Below are 20,832 nucleotides of genomic sequence, written 5' to 3'. Positions count from 1 at the left end.
AACGAACAAAAATTCCTTCTGTTTTCTGTGTTTTTACTCCCTGCCTCTCTTGCATTTTTCTTTTCTGTCTTAGGCTGATTTTTTCTTCTCTTTTCTCTCCATTTTCCTGCTCTTTTCTCTCCATTTTTCTCCTCCTTTTATAGGTCATTAGAGGGGCTTATATATAGTCTAACATATCTCTATTTAGGAAAGATTTAATGCATTAATTCTAGGATGCAAATCCCTACTGATTTGCAGTAAAAAAACGCAAAAAGGAAACTATAATTTTTTGATTTTGATTTTGTGCTCACGTCTGATTTCTTTCTAGTTTTAAAGGATGGTGTGGCTCTTTTCTTTCCTTCCATAGAGCCAGCTGCTCCCATTGAAATGAGGTAATAAAAACATGGTCTGCAACTCTCCATTCAAGCAAGAGAAACATGGAAACCAAACAAGAAATTTCAGATAAAAAGGAAAGAAAGAAAACAGCTAGCTGTGCAGGTAAACGTGTTTTGTTCAATGTCTTCCTTTGGCAGAATTCCTTTCTATTTTTTATCTTCAATTGTCCTTCTTAATTTAGCACCTTTTCCATTTGGTCCTTGGTCCAAAAAGGATTCAAATTGGCTGGCAATTGCTCTTCAATCTTTAAGCATCTTGTAATTGTGTCCCTACAAACTCGGGCAAAAAAAAAATCATTCTCGCGGCAAGAATCTCTGCTTCCACACTAGATATTCAAATAGGAATATCTTGAGCTTCTAATATCAAAATCAAGCGATTCAAAAGCCCAAATTTATCTACGCGTCTAGGACTACAACTTTGATGAAGGATCTCTGGGTCTAATTCAGAAATTGACAATGCCGAGCGTCCCAATATGACTGAGAGTATGAAATAAGAACAAAAATCACAAAATTTATGATGGAAATAGAGTATTTTAGTGTAAACTCGGGTCAGTATCCTTCTCGCGGCAGAATTCTCTACCTTCTTGTTAGATATTGAAACTGGAATATCTTGAGCTTCTGATATCAAAATCTAACGATTCAAAAGTCCAAAATTATCTACATGTCTAGGACTACAACTTTGATGAAGGAGTCGAAGTGAGATAAAATTGGTTTAGAGAACAGAATTTGGCAGTAATCTAGTTGGTCAAAAAGGTTCTTGATCTGAAATGTTGAGCATCCAATTCTAACTGAGAATATGCCCTAAGAACAATGATCCTTATGACCTAATAAAGGTGTAGGTTAATATTTCAACATGTCATGAGTGACAGAATATAGCTAGTATGGTTAGATATCGTACAAAACCAAGTCAGAATCAGAGCCTAAGTTGGAACAAAAAATTGCGACAGCAGCATAACCATTTTTTTTAGTGCAAATTCTGATGGATTTATTCAACCTTAAAGACCAGATAAAGAGAGAACGAATTTAGCACTATGAAGACTCCTAATCAATTTAAGAAAACCTGATAATTTTGGTAGCAAAGGGGAAGCATAAAAAGAGCAGAAAACAACTCAAACAAGGTTTTGAAAAAAATATATTTTTTTCTCTGCTTTTGTCAATCTTCTAGCAAACATGAGCTAAACTTCTACACTCAGTTCAAAAGAGATGTTCACCATCTCCAGCACGTGAGGTCCAAAATTGAGTAACAATATGAGTCAACGTTGATATTGCTTGCTTTTAAAAAAATACAAGAAAAAACAAAATTTACAAAAAAAAAAAACAAAGAAAGTTGAGGGACTAATTTTGAGGCCCAAACAACATTTTACTCGGCCATCTTCCCCCTCCCTTTTGAAAAAAACCAGAAGACCAAGGCAACCACCCCTGATCTCCTTCATCCCTCTCTTGGCAGCGCCTCTATTTTGGTTGAAAATCAAAGAGCCCTTCCTCGCACAAGCCTCCATTTTCCCTCTCAACACCATCCTCATGACCGTCAGCCGCAGCAGCGTCGTCCTCACCGGAGATCTAGTGGCTGACAGATCTTCCTTCTTCAACTTGCCTTCAACAGTGCCCACAAACTAGCCTCTAACAACACCCACAACCATAGCCCTTCACCAGAATCTCTCTCACTCGGCCAGCCACGACCTCCATCTCCACCAATCGCAGCCCAACATTTACTCCTCCTTACCGCAAGCTACCTGAAGCAGAGGAGAAGACGGCGAAGCCCAAAGAACTGATTTGAGAAAGAAGAAAGTGAAGCAGATTAGAATGGAAGGCATAAGAAAACAGATCTAAAAAAGTATAATTTCTGTAAGCAAACAATCATAATTTATCTTTGACATTTCAAGCAACTTGTTGTCAATCATCTTTTCATGGCCCTACAATTATTTTTATTAGTCTATTATTTGTTGTTGTTTTTCTTCAAGCTTGTGGAATGGGGTGTTCTTTTGACTTGTTGTTTAAGCTACTTTGCTTCTTCTTTTTTTGCATAGACTTGGGAAGTCATTTGTTCAAACAATTGATTTTTCGACAAGTCTCTTAATCTCATCATCTTTTATCTTTGAAAATGTAAAACCCAACCATAATTTATCTTTGACATTTCAAGCAACTTGTAGTCAATTATCTTTTCATGGGTCCTACAATTATTTTTATTAGTCTATTATTTGTTGTTGTTTTTCTTCAAGCTTGTGGAACGGGGTGTCCACTAACTTGTTGTTTAAGCTACTTTGCTTCTTCTTTTTTTCATAGACTTGGAAAGTCATTCCGACAAGTCTCTTAATCTCATCATCCACTAGCACTTGTTTTTCTTCTTCGTAGATTCCCAATCATCCACTTCATCAATCTCTATCCCGCCAAAATGAATTTGGGGCAAGAAAACAATATCATTCAATAAATTAGAAAGTGTAAATTGTAAAACCCAACCGATAAGACAAGATATATCTTCATAGTAGTTTTTGTTTTTTTTTTCTAATCATATTTACTATCGCAATAATACATCATTGCAACATTTATTTTTAGATTTATTTAAATCCCAGATAATAATATATGAAAGAGAAAACCATTTACTACTTATGATCGTCATCAACTCAAGGATTATAATCTCTTCTCGTTTGTTTTTTGATTAGGCCCTAATAACATTAAGATATATTCCAGTTTTGATCATTTCTTAGGGAATAGGTTAAAAAAATACCCTAAAATTTGGATCAATATGAAATTAGAAATTTAGATAAAACATGGATGTGTTTGAATGAAGAAATTTAGGGCAGAGATGGCGTATACAGACAGAGGATGCCAAGAACCAGTAAGTTACTATTTTTTTATTTTTCACCAGTAAGTTATCCTAGTGCTTGATAGAACTAGCCCAACAAACAAATTAAAAGAATGAAGTTTCACCAATCTGTCATCAGAGTCTGTAAATATTATCACAGATGATTTAAGTTTGTTTGCCAAATTTTTCAAGAACATGTTTGTCTTTCATGGCTTATTGTCATAGCTGTGAACTCTGAAGAAAAGTGATCTTAGAAACCAAAGTCCTGCAATGTAATTCCATGTTGTTCTCTTTTTTAGCTAATCTTTCTGGGTAGGTTCTCTGGTTTGAGGCTGGTGCTGAAGAAAGGGGAAGCCGACACTGCTACTTTTTAGTTTCCTTTGCTTCTTGGATATTCCTGGGCTGGGTTCCTTTGGCTCAGTCTCCTTCTTGTGTAAGGGAAAAAATATAAAAAAAATTACAAAATAATGAAGATAAAAACACAAAGAAATGTTTATAAATTAAATAGGTCAAATTTAAAGTGTTAAATATGCCAAGTATAAAGAGGGAAAAATCTAACAAAAATATGTCTAAAAAACCCAAAAATATATATATTTGTCATCACTACAATACCCTATTTTTGGATTAAAATAAAAATTGTCATAAATTTTGTGTGAGGCAAATAATTATTTTTCTAGTTTTACTTTTGAGTCCTCTTTCTTTAAGTTTTGTTTTTTTTATGATAATTTGAACCTAATTCAATTTAATTTGGTGTGAAATTAAAAGGAAAAAAAGGTTAAAATAAAATAACAAGCAAAATTAAACTGACCCATGTCTTTGCTAATATTGAAGTACTATGCTCTTCATTGTGTTTAATTTATAATTTTATATAAGTCAAAGTCTGTTCATATATTAATTAACTGAACGGTCCAAGACGACCACTACCTTGATTTTGTAATTGCTGCAAAGTCGTAAAAGTTGCCTTCACTTTCATTGGTGGGTACCCCTTCTGAGCATTTTTATAAAATTCAAAGTTGGCGTCCCCTTTTCTTTGGTGGGAACTCCTCTTGTATTTTCCTAATGCTTCAGTAGTAACCATGCCATAATTAATTCGTAGACTTGACCCATGATCGGTCACTTTCGTATTGAATGAGGATGGACCCTGTTTATATAAATATCATGTTTAATTAAATCATATGGTTAATTACTGTTTTTTATAAATAAAATTACTGAGATTAACATGTTATTTAATGATTTTTTAAAAAATTTAAATAAAATTAAAATTTTAAATTAAATATTATAAACAAAATGATCACCAAATTAAAAAATTAAAAAGTCATTGTTGGTATTTTTGTAATTGCTTTCACTTTCGTTGGTGCGAACTCCTCAATGTAATTTCCTAATACTTGAGAAGTAACCATGCAATTATTAATTCGTCGACTTGATCCATGATAGATCCCCTTTTGTATTGAATCAGGATGGACCCAGTTTATAAAAGAGTATTGTTCTCAAGACCACATAATATATATATATATATATATATATATATATATATATATATATATATGTGCAGGCAGAGTAACAAAACAAAACCATTTTTTATTACCCTGCAAGTTTTCTCTCGATGCTGGGTGGAATATCAAAGCACCTTTTCGGTGCATACCCAGCCCTTCTTCTTCTAGTCATCCTAGCCGGTCACCAGAGTTGCAGTGCTAGAAAGAACAGTGTTTACTGCGCTCCATCTTCTTGTGGCAACATCCATAATATTAGCTTCCCTTTTCGACTAAGCACCGATCCCAATAGCTGCGGCAACAAAAAATATGAACTTACTTGTGAAAACAACCGCCCAGCTTTATACTGGAAGGGGGTAAAATATTACGTTCAGGCAATCGATTACAGCAACTTCACGATTCGAGTTGTGGATGCTGATATTCAGAAGGATGATTGCTTCTCTATCCCTCGTCATTCTTTAATCTTAGATTTCTCTGACAACTTTTATCTTCCATATTATCTTTCAGAGAATACATCAACTTTTGTTCTTATGAGTTGCCCAAATCCAATACAGAGTCCTCTGCACTATACTGTGAATGCTTCTTCATGCAAAAATGGTAGTACTCTTTTTAATTCCCACAATATGGAGGGTTATTCCAGCTATGTCTTAATTGATTCTTCCTTGGGGGCCATACCGGACTCGTGCAGTGTAAATTTGATGTATTACACTTTTCAGCCGAAAAATAGGACCAATATGTCCTATATAGAGGTCCGCGATAGTATTCTATATGGGTTTGATCTTTCATGGTCTGGGGCCTGTTGTGATTTTCTGAAAGAGAACCCCTGCAAACTTGATACAGCCAACATAAGCATGTATTTGATGTATTGCGGACGTATTATCCGCGGTAGTACTCTCTCTCTCTCTCTCTCTCACCCACACAGTTCGCTGATAAAAAGAGGAAAATAATGCGTTACCGTTTGTCTTAAGCTCTTATTAGCTCTTTCATTCATATCAGTTGCATAATTATTCTCTTAAAAGGATTTTAATTAATTTCATTAATTTAACTCTTTCTTTTTATATATATATAGATGTAGGATTAAGCGGTTCTCCAATCCAAATTGCAATAGGTAAGTACCTCTCTTTCAGATCACAGTTATATTTTTTATATCAATATGCGAATATAAACATGATTGTCATATTTATTTTATTTTATTTTATAATTTATTTGTTTTGTTTGAAATAATAATAATAATAATAATTAATTTTTATTATTATTACCAATACACGGAACATTAACATATATTATCCAATGGGCAATGACCAAGTACTTGGCTTGATTTTTAAACACCACCTCCACATCCACAGTTATATATAAAATTTATCTCTATCTTTCTCTCTCATATTTTAAAATCTTCTATCTTTTTTTTACAGCCTTATTAATTTTTTTAAAAACAAATATTTTCTCTATCATAATTTTAATTTTACACCCTATATATTATATAAAACTGACTTTCACCTTGTAATGATAATTTAAAATATTATATACAATTCCTCAACCTTTTTAAATCAAAATGCATAATTATTTTATATTCCCCAATAAAAAGTAATATCGATGTTACTTGGTCTCTTTATTATTTGTTTGTTTTCCTTGCAGGTTTTCTGACTAATCGTATACTGAGATACCTTTGTAAGAACTTTTCTATTTATCTAAATTCTTGAACATAAAACCTAAATAAGGTTCAAGACATTAAAAAAAACGGAGTGGAGAGAAAGATCTTTAGAAACTTTGCTATTACGTAAACTCTCTAACTTTTCTACCTAAAATCTTGAAAAATTGCATGAAAGATTGTGAAAGGTCGAGTATGAAGTCAGGATATCCACTATAGATGCCTATTTCTAGCTAAGTTTAAAGTAAATTTAAGAAGTTTTGCCATTAAAAATATATGAATTTGTTGAAATGATTAGCTCTCAGAATGATAATTATCCACTCTGTTAATAATGAATTCAATTCGATAATTTTTTAGTACATTTCTTCTTAATTTTGCTTTAAACTCTTCAAGTTTATTTCTAGCTATCAGGTTATTTGAATACCAAAACACACTTGTCTGCTTTTTCCTTCAGTTAAATTTATGAATTATAAGATTCTGAATATTGACGCAATGTTATCTTTTCCTTGAAATGTAGATGTCGATGTATGGCCGATAAACACGTATTTAGATGGTGAGGAGTCTTTATTGATTATGGTTCAATTTTGCAAAAAGAATATACGAATTAGATTTGATACATTTATCTCAAAGGCATTTTCTTTATTTTTTTTGTATACCAAAATCTTAGACACTGACAAGTGACAATACCTTTTCTTCTTTCTTTTTTTGATGAATATAGCTTACGACTGGATATATTATCGAAGCTCGGGTGAGTTAATTTATTTTATCTTATTATAACTCTTTCTAAGAAGAGTAGTACTAATAAATTTATTTGTGAATTGTGATATATGAAAACGAAACATATATATATATATATCCTAAAGGATTTAAATAATGCCCTTTTCGTTCATGCTAGCCTTTCATTTATATTTTTTTATATATATATTTCACATATTTACTTTGCTCTTTTTCCGTTATTATAGGGCAACTGCGATTGAGATTCAACTTTTATAAAAATGGTGAGGATTAATTAGCTCATGCATGTCTTATTTAGGCTAAATTACAATCTTTCTCTTACAAAAATGGATGTGAAAGTTTTCTTTTATTCGGTTCAAAGAGTTAATCTAAATATTTGGTGTTAGTTTAGATAATTATACTTAATTATATATTAGTTTAATTAGAAGTATCATAAAATTATTACAAAAACCATACAAAAGTTTAAAATTATTACAATTCAAAATTCCTTAATAATTTTTCTTGAAGGGATGGTTTTAAAAAAAATTTAATGCATATATATTGGGTATAAATAGAATTTTTTTTTTTAATATTTTATTTTCCTTATAAGAGGTTATTATAATTTAATTAAGAATCTTACAATTGCTAAAATATGATGTATAAACTATTTACATTTTCATATGATTATACATGCATTGTTTAGCGCATGAGAGCATCGAGATAGAAGTTTTTTTTTGAATTTAACAAAGATTATTAGTAAGTTTATCCATATAATCTTATTTTAGTCCTTATGTATTCTTGGTTATAATTATTACAATTTTAGTTTCTCTCTTCAAATTAGGATTTTGTTGAAACTTTCTTGGATTTTATGTGTCCAAGGCAACTATTCAAAGTGACTGTCAAAAGCATTGCCTTTATGTAATATTGCTTGTGTTTCTTAGTTTTTATTTGTTTTCATTCCCTTCATGTATTTATTTGGCAGGACCTAATTCTTCTTATATACCGAAGACCATCTCTTCAGATGCACTAAGCATTTTCATAATTTTGCTCATTACTCTTCTTGTGCTACTTGTGTTTATCGGTAAGTGCTCTCTTTTGCTTTCTTGGAATAACTGTGAACCATTAAATGTATGTATATATTAAGATGCAAAATCATTAAGATGAAAAATCTTTAAAGATAATATCAATTTTAGAGATACATATTTAATAGTTTCATCCATGCATTACCTTTTGCTCATTTTCATCATTTAAATTGTTAAAAATAAGTCTTTCAAATTTAAATTCCTCAATTCAATTCTAATTACTTATTTTCTTGCAACCGATGTCAATTTTTCAATTAAATATGGAGAAGTGTCAAAAATTTAGAAATGCCAAGTTACCAAAAATAAAAGAAAGATAATACAAATTATAAAAAAATAACAAATGGGAAACATTAGGGAAAAAAATCAAACTTAAAATCTCTAAAACTCTTAGAGACAAATTAAATACTAGATTAAAATGGAAAAAAATAAATTGTAACCCTTCATTGAAATTTTAAAAATGGACAATGAATGTATATTAAGATTCAAAACCATTAAATGCGATATTATCTCTAAGTATTGGCACTTCAATGGTTTCATCCATTATCTTTTGCATATCTAAAAAATTATCAATTAAAAATAGAAAAAATAAATTGCAAAGCATCTAGTAAAAAAAAAGAAATGGAGTATTTTAAAAAAATTTAAATATTAAAAAATAAAAAATTTAAATAGAAAAGAATGACTTAACATATTTTATTTTTCTCTTTTTCTCTGTTATGAAAAAATAATATTTACAATACTCTATGGTGTTTTTTTTTTCTAATGGTTTGTCAATTTCATTTTTCAATCTAATTTTTTTTATTTAAATTTATCTCAATTTTCAAAATTTGAAAATTTTTTCTAATATTTCTCAATTGTTGATTTTATAAAAATGTTTAATTATTCTTTTTTTAAAAAAATTATTGGTGTAAAATTCTATATTCTTGGCATGCGTTGACATTTAATGGAAGCATTGATCAAATCACACAAGAGGGATCATATTAAAAAATATCTAGAGTAAAGGGACTGAACGAATAAAAAAATAATATTAAAAATATCAAGAATGGAGGTGTGAAATATACAATTATTTCATTGTTTATTAGAGCTCTGAGTTTAAAATTAGAGGATTATGATGGAATTAAAAAAATGAATTAAATTTTGAGGACTCATTTTAATTAATGTTCTAAGAAATAAAGAGAGATATTTTATAAGTTAATGAATAAAATTACAAAATTTGAAAACAACATATATTGGCAAGAAAAACTTGACATATATATGTTTTTATGTTTTGATTTTTCCCTTAAATCAATGAAATCTCAATTAAATTTTATTTGGTGATAAGAATTTCAAATTTTAAAAAACAATTGATGCTTTTGTGGATACATGTTTGAATTAAGAATCATAATTTCATTTAGAAAAAATATTTACATGGCAATCTAATAACAAATAATATGTTTCCATAATTGATTAATGTTCTTATAATGTCTATATGCAGGGATATATCATACACTATTATTCATTTGTGGGCTTCCATGTCTCATAACCTTATTGGTCTATAAATAGCGAAGAAGGCATTTATCATTGTATTGTAAGATTGAAGAATTCTTGCAAAGTCATGATCATAATCTCATGCTTATAAGGTACTCTTACTCAGAGATTAAGAAGATAACTCACGGATTCAATGACAAGTTAGGTGAAGGAGGTTATGGCTCGGTGTACAAAGGAAAGCTTCGTAGTGGCCGTTTTGCAGCTGTAAAAATTTTACGCAAAGAAAAAGGTAATGGGCAAGAATTTATCAATGAAGTTGCAACCATTGGAAGAATTCACCATTGCAATGTGGTGCAGCTTATAGGCTTTACTGTTAAGGGCTCAAAGCGTGCCCTTATATATGAGTTCATGCCTAATGGATCTCTTGAAAGGTATATTTTTTCTAGGCAAGGTACCATACCGCTGAGCAACCAGAAAATATATGAAATTTCTCTTGGGGTGGCTCGTGGCATTGAATATCTACATCAAGGTTGTGACATGCAGATTTTGCATTTTGACATCAAGCCTCACAACATTCTTCTCGATGAAAATTTCACTCCAAAAGTCTCAGATTTCGGACTTGCAAAATTGTATCCAACTAATAATAGCATTGTGTCCCTTACTATGGCCAGTCATCTTGACAAAAGTATCGGAGGCGTGCTGATGTCTATAGTTTTGGGATGTTGTTGATGGAAATGGTTGGTAGAAGAAAAAATCTGAATGCATTGGCAGATCATTCAAGTCAGATGTACTTCCCTTCATGGATTTATGACCAAGTTAATGAAGGAAAGGATATACTTGAAGATCAAGTGACAGAGCAGGAAAAGAACACAATAAAAAAGATGACTATAGTGGCATTATGGTGCATACAATTGAAGCCTATTGATCGTCCATCGATGCATAGAGTTGTACAGATGCTTGAAGCAGATATTGAATCTCTACAAATGCCTCCTAAGCCTTTTCTTGTTCCACAACAGACATCAAATGATGATAGGATCAATATGGCTAATCCAACAAGTTTAAGAGATCCGTCGAATGTTTGTAGTGTTGATTCTTCATATCAATTTGGTCGTTGATAGAAATACTCTTATATGTTTGTTTATTTAAGTAATATGTTAATTTTGTATGCCTTAAATATCTGAATTTTGATGATAGTCGTGTTTCTTGTTGCATGCGTGCAGCGTTGCGGTGATCGCCCCCCCCATCATCGAGTGTGGTAAGTCTATCTATTGTGAAAAATATGGTGAGACAAGGAATTCTTTGTCTCCTAGCGGTGAGAAATGGAGTGGGAGTCGCCACCTATTATTTTGGTCACTAGGAACCCTAACTGGTCTCAGAGATTGGGTACGGAGATTGGTTGCGTAAAGGGAAGGTATTAGCTCCCCAAATACGCCCTGCCTAAGGTAAGCTTCATTGTTTTATTGTCTAAAAAATTCTAAGGTCCTATCATGTTGGTCCGTCTAGGGTTCAAGAGAAGCCTTCCTCAATAAGGAAGTTCTTATCTTTTGGAGTAAAAATCTAACTGGTCTAATATCTATAAAGGACTACCTTTTTAATATCAGGAATACGTTTTACGTATAAATTTGTAATCCCAGACATTAAAACAAAACAAAATATTTTTTTGAAATATTGGCCAAGTTCTCATGACTTTAATAAACTGGTTATTAAAGCCAAAATGCATGCTAAAATAAATATATTTTTTTGAAGTTTTCTTTGTTGTATAAAAAATAAATATGAGTTTTTTTTTTAGCTTTGAGAGACTTGGCCGTATGCCTAAAGACAAAAGTTCTTTTTTTGAAAACAGGGTATTTTTAATACCGGATTTGTATTTTTATGATATAAAAATATAGACCAATCTTAGTCTAAATGACGTAGAAAAATCCATGGAAAAATCACAATTTTAATAATAATAATAATAATAATAATAATAATAATAAAAAAAAAAAAAACACACAAGAACAAAAAAAAAGAAAAATAATAATAAATAAAATAAAATGGACTGGGCTGGTCCTATATTGGTTCAGCCACAAGGCTAGACTCAGCCCAGCCGCGTGGGCTGGGCTGATGTTCCAGCCTTTAGTTAACAGGGTTGGACTCAACCCAGCCGTGTGGGCTGGGCTGATGTTCCAGTCCGCATAAAACAGGGCTGGACTCAGCCCAGCCTCGTGGGCTGGGCTGATGTTCCAGCCTGCCGTAGAAGGAAAAAAAACCATGACTGGTTATTGTGCATAAGCACAGTAACAAGTTAATTAATTAGTCGGTTACTGTGCGCATGCACATTAACCGGCTAATTATTTTCTTCTTGCATGCAGAACGTGCACAATGCACGTTCTGTAGTCAAGAAGATGATTAATGACCGGCGTGAGGAGGGGAAGGGAATTTACCTGAGGCGATGATCTTGAATGGCTGAGCTGACGGTGGTGCTGGTGACTGTTCTTGGTGGCACTGCGGTGGCGATGACGGTGAAACCTAGTGACAGCAGCGACGCTTCTTCTCCACTGTGCAGAGACACCAATCAGTGTTTTCTTCCCCGCCGGTTTATCCCTTCTATTCCTTTTCTTCCTTCTCCCCGTCTCTCTCTCTCAGTTTCCCAGTCAATATCCCCTGTTTTTGTGTTTCTCAATTTCGGTCGTTTCTCTCTCAACACTATCGATTTCTCTCTCTCTCTCTCGGTTTCCCTCCTGTTTTCTGTTGTTTTTCCTATTTTTCCTCTCCCTTTTTTTTCCCCTGGTTTGGGTGGTATTTATAGGGGCAGGGGGAGCGAGGTTGACCTTGCCCCATCCCATTGCCGCCTGTGCATGGTGTGCACGTTGCCTACTCTTCCCCGGCGCCGACAGCGGTGGCCAATGGAGGCGTCGCTTGCGAGGAACGACTGCTCTAGCTTCTCATCATGAGATGGGTGGCATCTGACTTCGGCTCTAAAGCACGTGGGAGGAAGAGACAAGGGGAAGAAAACAAAACTTCTTTTCCCCTGCTGCACGTCCAGGGGAAGAAGAAGAAGAAACAGTGCCGTCTCAAAATGGCACCGTTTCGTCTCTTTTTTTTTATGCATGAAACGACGTCGTTTTGCTTAAAACACGCTATTTTATTTAAATGAAAACTGGCACCAAAGCGCAAGATTTCACATCAATCCTTTAATTTGTGTGCGTTTTGCATTTTGGTCCTTGGTCTATCAAAACATATTTTTTGCAATCAACCCTCCATAAATTCAATTAAATCCTTAAATAAAATTTATTTGAGTCTATCAACATTTGATTTTGTATTTTTCTTCCTCAAATAAAATTTTCTTAATTAATAGGGCTCTCACCGGTCAATGATATACTGTTAAATTTTAATATTTGTATTTTGAACCTCCTAAACCAATTTTGACCATTTTTTGAGCACTTTGGCATCCTCTTTTCATTGATATCTTTTTGTATTATTTATTTATTTATTATTTTTTATTATCTTTATATATATATATATATTGTTATTTTCTCTTTTCTTGTGTGGGGACCCAAAAATAAGTTACAACATTTGTTAAAGCTTGCAATTAACTGGCTTGCAAAGCATCCAATATACACTAGTCATGTATCATTCTCACATTAAAATATGAATTTCTAAAATTACTTAATGTTTGTTCCATTATGACATTGTTTCCTTTTATTTTATTTTATTTTATTAAAAATAACTTGTTGACTCTTATAGTTATTCAAAACTTTAACCGGTCTTTAGAGATCTATGATAAGGGACATGTTAAGTCTAAGAAAAGATAATATCATCCCTGAAACATCCAACCTGAAATAGATTGCATTGTCAGTCTTGTCTTCATTGCTAATAGTTTGTTATGCTATACTATTATGATTTATTTACAAGGTGATGGTGAGTTCATCACAATATATTAAACTCTTTATTGAGAGTTCAAACCTAACCATTTTAAAGTCCAGTTGGTTAATTTTGTCACTCTCAATTACTTAGTGAATTACCAACCTCTAAGTTGATCAATCCAAATCACAACTCAAATTATATCTATGAATATACTAGTGAGCCTATATTAAGCTTAGTGAACCCAACTCAGATCAACACTTCCAACTCTAATGTAATGTCAATAAATATTAAACCTATAAAAACATCTTAAAAAAAAATAGAAACGTGTTATATACTTCTCTTAACATTCAAAGTAATGGTTTGTTGTGAGTATATTTATTTTAAACATAAAAAAAGAAAGAACAAAATTTTTTTTTTTATTTGAGAAAAAAAAAAAGACAAAAGTTTGTTCTGTTAAATTTTGGGTATGTCGGTCTAATGAGCCTTTAGATTTTAACAAAAACTTATTATGACTAATAAACTTGTCATTAAGTTCAAATATGCATGCATATATATATATATTTTTTAAAAAAAAAATAACATAAGAACATTTTTATTCAGATGCGAATGCAAATTTTTTTAAAAATATATATATATTTTTATACTAAAACAAGTATTTTTATAGAATGCTAAAATATAAAAAATATTGTTTTGCCTTTTTTTTTTTAACAAACAAACTAGGAAGACAAATGTTTTTTTTTTTTTTTTTAACAATGATAGAATATACAAAAATGATTATTTTTGGAAGACTAAGTAAAGAACAAAAAACTTTTTTTTTATTTGAGAAAAAAAAAGACCAAAGTTTGTTTTGTTAAAATTTGGGTATGTCTAATGAGCCTTTTGATTTTAACAAAAAACTTAACATGACTAATAAACTTGTCATTAAGTTTAAATATAAATGCACAAATATTTTTTTAAAAAAAAATAACATACGAATATTTTTATTAAAATACAAAATTTTTTTTTAAAAAAATTTATATTTTTATACTAAAACAAGTATTTTTATAGAATGCTAAAATATGAAAAATATTGTTTTGCCTTTTTTTATTTTGAACTTATAAACTAGGAAGACAAATGCTTTTTTTTTTTTTTTTTACAATGATAGAATATACAAAAATGATTATTTTTGGAAGATAAAAAACTTAACATAAAACTTGATCCCTCCTCTTGAACATGAGTGTGCTTGACCCCAACCCATCAAACCCTTGAATGCAGCCCAAAACAAACCGGACCAAATAATAAAAACCATGGCCAAAAACTCATCAATATTTATCAAGGAAAGTCTATGCCCAGCCTATTGTACATTGAAACCTAAAAACACTAACCCACAGCCACGTTACCTGGCCCATAACCCATCACGCACGGCCCAAATTAGAAGCCGAACGATCCAAAAAGAAGACACACATTAGCCCATTGTCATACAAAACCCCTAAAGCTCATCTCTTTTACTGACCCTAATCACCACCAGAAATTCGCTAAATACCAACGGAAATACCGACGGACTTTTTTCTGTCGGTATTTTTCGGCCGAAATCACCGACGGACAATATTCGTCGGTAATTCTGTCCGTAATTACCGACCGAATTACCGACAGAAAATTCAGAATTAATGAAAAAAGGGCGGGTAGGTGGCGCAGGGGTTTTGGCGGGTGATTTTTCCGAAGGAATCACCGACGGATTTGAAATGCCAGATCCGTACCGGTGACGTGACCGGTGCACCGTCAAAAATACCGACAGAATCACCGAGGGATTTGAATAGCAGGTCCGTGTGGTGACGTGTCGATTGCACGTAAGAAGTACCGACGGTTTCGCCGACGGATTCACCGACGGAATAAAACCGTTGGTAAGTCCGTCGGCAAAAGTGAATATATCAAAGCCGTCACTCTCCTCCCTCATTTCTCCTTCTTCTTCCTAATCCTAACCCTCCCCATCTGCAAAATAACCAACCCCCCTGGCCCCAAAACAAAAATCTTCCTCATCTTAGCACAACAAGTTGTATTTCTTGAAGTTTTGTGGTCACAGCATCCGTGTTCTGATTTACCGACGGATTTTATCATTTTTTGTAAGTAATTTTATCTTTCAAAATTTTAACATTTAAATGTCAATTTTATTGTTTTTTTAGTATATGTATTTTTTTTTAGTAGATGTACATGTTTTATTGTTATTTCTCAAACAAACTTGTAGTATATGAATGTATAATTTTATACTTGTTATGGTTTGTTTTTAGATTTTTGTAAGATTGTATTTGTTTGAAAATTGTTAAAACTTAATTTGTAGAATTATCGAATTACATGTTATGTTTTGAAATAATTAAGAGCTTGCTTAATGGGTTCCTTTTTATAGAGGTTCGATAGAAGTCATGGATGATCGTTTCATGGATGTATCTAGATTCACCCAAGGATTGCGGAGGATGGATTATTGTAACGGGGTTCAGGGTTTTATTAATTTCGCAACATCTATTCCCAGAAATTTTACTGGAGGCGGTATTAGGTGTCCATGCAGGAAGTGTCAAAATAAAAAGTATCTGCATCCAGATGTTGTAATGATGCATCTTCTACACAAAGGGTTTGTGGAGGATTACGAGTGTTGGTATGCACATGGAGAGGTATTTGTTAGTAATAGGAGAATGGGAGAAACGGTGGTTGGGTCAACTTCTAGTGCTAGCAACGTGCATGAAGCGGCAAATGACAACACTAATCCTTACAGAAATATGGTTATGGATGCAATGAGAATGAATCAAGGTAATGTCAGTCAATGTCCAATCATAGAAGAAGAACCTAATGCAGAGGCAGCTTGGTTTTTTGATTTGTTGAAAGATTCTAACGAACCATTATGGGATGGCTGCACAAACCATAGTAAATTGTCGGTCGTGGCACAGGTGTTCACTATCAAGTCAGATCACAGGTTGAGCGAGGCCGAGTATGACAAAATTATTGATTGGGCAACAAGCATTTTACCTGAAGGGAACAGGCTGAAAGAGAACTTCTATGTTGTGAAGTCCATGATGAAACCCCTCGGTTTAGGATACTAGAAAATTGACATGTGACCTAACTTCTGCATGTTATACTACCTTGAAAATGTTGAGATGACCGAGTGCATGACATGTGGGCATTCCCGTTACAAACCCAGAACTGGCAGGGGAAAGACTTTAGTGGCGTATAAAAAACTTAGATATTTCCCGATCACACCTAGACTGCAGAGGTTATTTATGTCACCAAGGACTGCTGAGCACATGACATGGCACCAAACACACGATGTCGTTGATGGTGTGATGGTGCATCCTTCTGACGGCAAAGCGTGGAAACGCTTTAACAGTGTTCATCCTGACTTTTCTGCTGAATCAAGGAATGTTCGACTTGGGTTGTGCACAGACGGGTTCAACCCATTTGGGTCATTTGCTGCTCCCTATTCTTGTTGGCCGGTCATTATCACAGTTTATAACTTGCCACCGGGAATGTGTATGAGGTCGGAGTTCATGTTTCTATCTACTGTCATACCCGGTCCAAGCAGCCCGGGGCGGAATATAGATGTTTGTCTTCGACCGTTGATAGATGAGCTGGCGCAGTTGTGGTCCTCCGGATCTCTGACTTATGATATATCGAGGAAACAAAATTTCCTTATGAGGGCGGCTTTTGATGTGGACTATCAGTGATTTTCCAGCTTATGGAATGCTTTCTGGTTGGAGCACGCATGGGAAACTCGCATGTCCATACTGCATGGAAAACAACAAGGCATTCACGCTAGCAAACGGAGGTAAAGCTTCTTTTTTTTACTGTCACCGTCGCTTCTTGCCACTTAATCACAGGTTCAGAAAGAACAGAAAAGATTTCTTTGTTGGTAGAGTTGAAAAAGATGTTGCATCCCCACGTCTTTCTGGTGAAGAATTGCATCATGTTGTATCAGAGTACGGTGACATTGTGTTTGGCCTTCAATCAGGTAAGCAAAAGTTTCCTGGTTTTGGTTTGACCCATAATTGGGTAAAGCGAAGTATCTTTTGGGAGCTTCCGTATTGGAAGACTAATCTTCTCCGCCATAACCTTGACGTCATGCACATCGAAAAGAACGTGTTTGAGAATATTTTCAACACCGTCATGGATGTGAAGGGGAAGACAAAGGACAACATGAAGGCTAGATTAGATATAGCTTTATACTGTAACCGTAAAAATATGGAGTTGGTTTATGACGAGTCACGGGTTGCAAAACCAAGGGCAAGCTTCGTGTTAGAGAAAAATGCACAACTGCTAGTCTACAAATGGCTTAAGAGTCTGCGTTTCCCGGATGGACATGCATCGAACATATCAAGGCTTGTTAACATAGAGGACTGCAGATTGTATGGAATGAAGAGCCATGACTGCCACATGTTTATGCAAACACTCATCCCATTAGCTTTTCGTGATTTGTTGCAAAAGGGAATATGGGATGCACTAACGGAGATCAGTCATTTCTTCAGAGATATATGCTCCAGCAAGATGAATGTTGAGCACATTGAGATGCTTCAAACGAATATCATCGAGACACTATGCAAACTTGAGATGATATTCCCTCCTTCATTTTTTGACTCAATGGAGCATCTCCCTATACATCTACCGTTCGAGGCAAAAGCTGGAGGACCGGTCCAGTATAGATGGATGTACCCATTCGAACGGTGAGATATTACAGTTGCAATGGAATTCATATCTTAAAGTATTTTCTATGTTTTTCTTATTTGAAAATACTTGAATTGTACTTCAATGCAGGTACTTGTTTAATCTAAAAAAAAAGGTTAAGAACAAGGCGCATGTTGAGGCTTCGATATCTAAGGCCTATATTGTTGAAGAGATATCAACATTTATCTCGTACTATTTCGAACCTCATCTGAGAACAAGAATCAATCGCGTTCCACGGTATGACGATGGCGGTGAAGTGCCTTCCAGTGGGAACTTGTCAATATTCTCCAATACTGGACGACCCACACCTAAAAATGTCGTAAGAGGAAGATATTTGTCGGAAATAGAATTCAAACAAGCACACAACTATGTTCTATTTAACTGTGATGAGCTGATACCATTTATTCAGTAAGTCTATATATGTGTAATACTAATTAAACTTTGTCAGTAATATACTGTTAATTATATATTGTAATATCATACACTCATTATCACTTGCAGGCAACATCGACAATATTTGCTCTCTAATAACTCGCAGCTGACCGAATCCCAGATCTTTCAATTACAAGATGAACAATTTGCCACATGGTTCAAAACACATATAAGCATTATCACAAACTCATTCTAACGTATGCATGTCATTACGAGATTCTCGTTCATTTACCGTGTATTGATGTACATTTCATTTACAAGGTTTATCAAATGGGAAGGAGTGCGCCCAAGTCATTGTCTTCACTAAGCCTCGGCCCTGAAAGAAAAGTTAGGTGCTACAACGGGTATTTTGTCAATGGATATGTTTTCCATACTGAAGAATACGGGCAAGGAAGAAAGACATACAACTACGGTGTTTGTGTTAAGGGATCCACAAGTAGCCAGTTAGAAGTTGACTACTATGGTAGATTAGAAGAGGTCATCGAACTGCAATATCATAGCGAGCAGAATAAAGTGTTTTTATTCAAATGCTATTGGTATGACACGACGGACAGAGGAATCAGAGTTGATCTGCACCATGGTCTGGTCGAAATCAACTCAAAAGCTAGACTCCGCAACATAAACGATGTCTTTGTTTTCGCAAAGCAATGTCAACAAGTTTATTACACATACACCCTTTCATTTAGAAAGGATCGTTCAAGAGTTGATTGGTTTTCCGTTTTAAAAACGAAACCACGGGGTCGTGTCGAGGTTGTTCAGGATGAGAACGAAGACACAAGACACATGCACTCAAAAGGGGGCATGATCAAGCTGGGGGGCAATCAAAAACACATGGTAGGGCTGGCTCCATGATTCCTGTTCTAAGGAAAATGACGGGCAAAATTGGTAACTTTACTTGTTGGGGTGAAGGACAAAGATGTATGATGACATCAAACCCTTCCCAGAGGTCAAGATCACAATATGTAACCCGAGTAAGCAAAAGTGGAAAAGCCATCGAAGTTTACTACCAACACTACAACTTTTAAGAGAAAACAAAGACACCATGAAGAAATGGGGGCCTATATTTCTCAGGTAAGTATACATGCATATCAATCATAATGCATTTTCTTGCAACATTCACAGATCAGTGTTTCAACATCATCCCTTAGGTAGTGCGTTTTCTAACCCTACCTCCGTTTGAGTGCGCCTTTGAGCCCTCACCTCCATTTTGAGTGCGCCTTTGAGCCCTCATCCCTTGGGTAGTGCGTTTTCTAACCCTACCTCCTTTTGAGTGCGCCTTTGAGCCCTCACCTCCATTTTGAGTGTGCCTTTGAGCCCTCATCCCTTCGGTAGTTCGTTTTCTAACCCTACCTCCTTTTGAGTGCGCCTTCGAGCCCTCACCTCCTTTTGAGTGCGCCTTTGAGCCCTCACCTCCATTTTGAGTGCGCCTTTGAGCCCTCATCCCTTTGGTAGTGCGTTTTCTAACCCTACCTCCTTTTGAGTGCGCCTTTGAGCCCTCACCTCCATTTTGAGTGCGCCTTTGAGCCCTCATCCCTTTGGTAGTGCGTTTTCTAACCCTACCTCCTTTTGAGTGCGCCTTTGAGCCCTCACCTCCATTTTGAGTGCGCCTTTGAGCCCTCATCCCTTTGGTAGTGCGTTTTCTAACCCTACCTCCTTTTGAGTGCGCCTTTGAGCCCTCACCTCCATTTTGAGTGCGCCTTTGAGCCCTCATCCCTTTGGTAGTGCGTTTTCTAACCCTACCTCCTTTTGAGTGCGCCTTTGAGCCCTCACCTCCATTTTGAGTGCGCCTTTGAGCCCTCACCTCCATTATTGAGTGTGCCTTTGAGCCCTCATCCCTTAGGTAGTGCGTTTTCTAACCCTACCTCCTTTTAAGTGTGCCTTTGAGCCCTCAACTCATTCAAAGTGTGCCTTTGAGCCACCACCAGTCAGGTAGAGCGTTTTGTAACCCTATCTCTTTTTGAGTGCGCCTTTGAGCCCTCACCAACATTTTTCTGGGTAGGTCACCCATTACAATGCGACCAATTCTCCATGTTTTATATCTGGGTAGGTCACCCATTACAATGAGACCACACTTCACATTCTTTCCTTTTTTTCGGGTTAAAGGGGATTGGCGAAAGGAATCTCAGTTTAGCCCAACCATACACAGGACTTTGGGTCCGGTTGAAGTTTTATGTCAATCAAATTTTGAGACGACCAGTTTCGGAAGACCAATGTTTTTTTTCTTTACAACACTTACTATGCTCAAATCTTTGCTCCGTAAGCATTGTAAAGAGGGGGGCAACTGTTGTAACCCATT

At 34.6% G+C, this 20,832-nt stretch overlaps 3 protein-coding genes across 4 annotated transcripts; all 3 read left to right on the top strand.

The window, feature by feature from the left end:
* Nucleotides 1-4,728: 4,728 nt before the first annotated feature.
* LOC140954856 (LEAF RUST 10 DISEASE-RESISTANCE LOCUS RECEPTOR-LIKE PROTEIN KINASE-like 1.2) lies at nucleotides 4,729-10,240 on the top strand. 2 transcript variants are annotated; one of them, XM_073405756.1, is made up of 8 exons: nucleotides 4,729-5,552; nucleotides 5,737-5,775; nucleotides 6,303-6,335; nucleotides 6,833-6,868; nucleotides 7,034-7,063; nucleotides 7,278-7,313; nucleotides 8,012-8,110; nucleotides 9,583-10,240. In XM_073405756.1, the coding sequence occupies exons 1-8, from the start codon at nucleotides 4,781-4,783 to the stop codon at nucleotides 9,648-9,650; spliced, it is 1,113 nt and encodes a 370-aa protein (XP_073261857.1). In that variant the 5' UTR covers nucleotides 4,729-4,780; the 3' UTR covers nucleotides 9,651-10,240. The 2 variants fall into 2 exon arrangements, with proteins under 2 accessions (XP_073261857.1, XP_073261858.1); XM_073405757.1 differs by lacking the exon at nucleotides 6,303-6,335.
* Nucleotides 9,717-10,690, top strand: LOC118037219 (rust resistance kinase Lr10-like). Its single transcript, XM_073405578.1, has 2 exons — nucleotides 9,717-10,260; nucleotides 10,347-10,690. The coding sequence occupies exons 1-2, from the start codon at nucleotides 9,717-9,719 to the stop codon at nucleotides 10,688-10,690; spliced, it is 888 nt and encodes a 295-aa protein (XP_073261679.1).
* Nucleotides 10,691-17,093: 6,403 nt separating this feature from the next.
* On the top strand, nucleotides 17,094-19,688 carry LOC140954805 (uncharacterized). Its single transcript, XM_073405577.1, has 3 exons — nucleotides 17,094-18,103; nucleotides 18,195-18,423; nucleotides 19,659-19,688. The coding sequence occupies exons 1-3, from the start codon at nucleotides 17,094-17,096 to the stop codon at nucleotides 19,686-19,688; spliced, it is 1,269 nt and encodes a 422-aa protein (XP_073261678.1).
* Nucleotides 19,689-20,832: the final 1,144 nt, after the last annotated feature.

The sequence above is a fragment of the Populus alba genome, chromosome 17 (assembly GCF_005239225.2).
Source record: "Populus alba chromosome 17, ASM523922v2, whole genome shotgun sequence".
Lineage (NCBI taxonomy): Eukaryota > Viridiplantae > Streptophyta > Magnoliopsida > Malpighiales > Salicaceae > Populus > Populus alba.
This window is presented reverse-complemented; position numbering and strand designations above follow the sequence as displayed.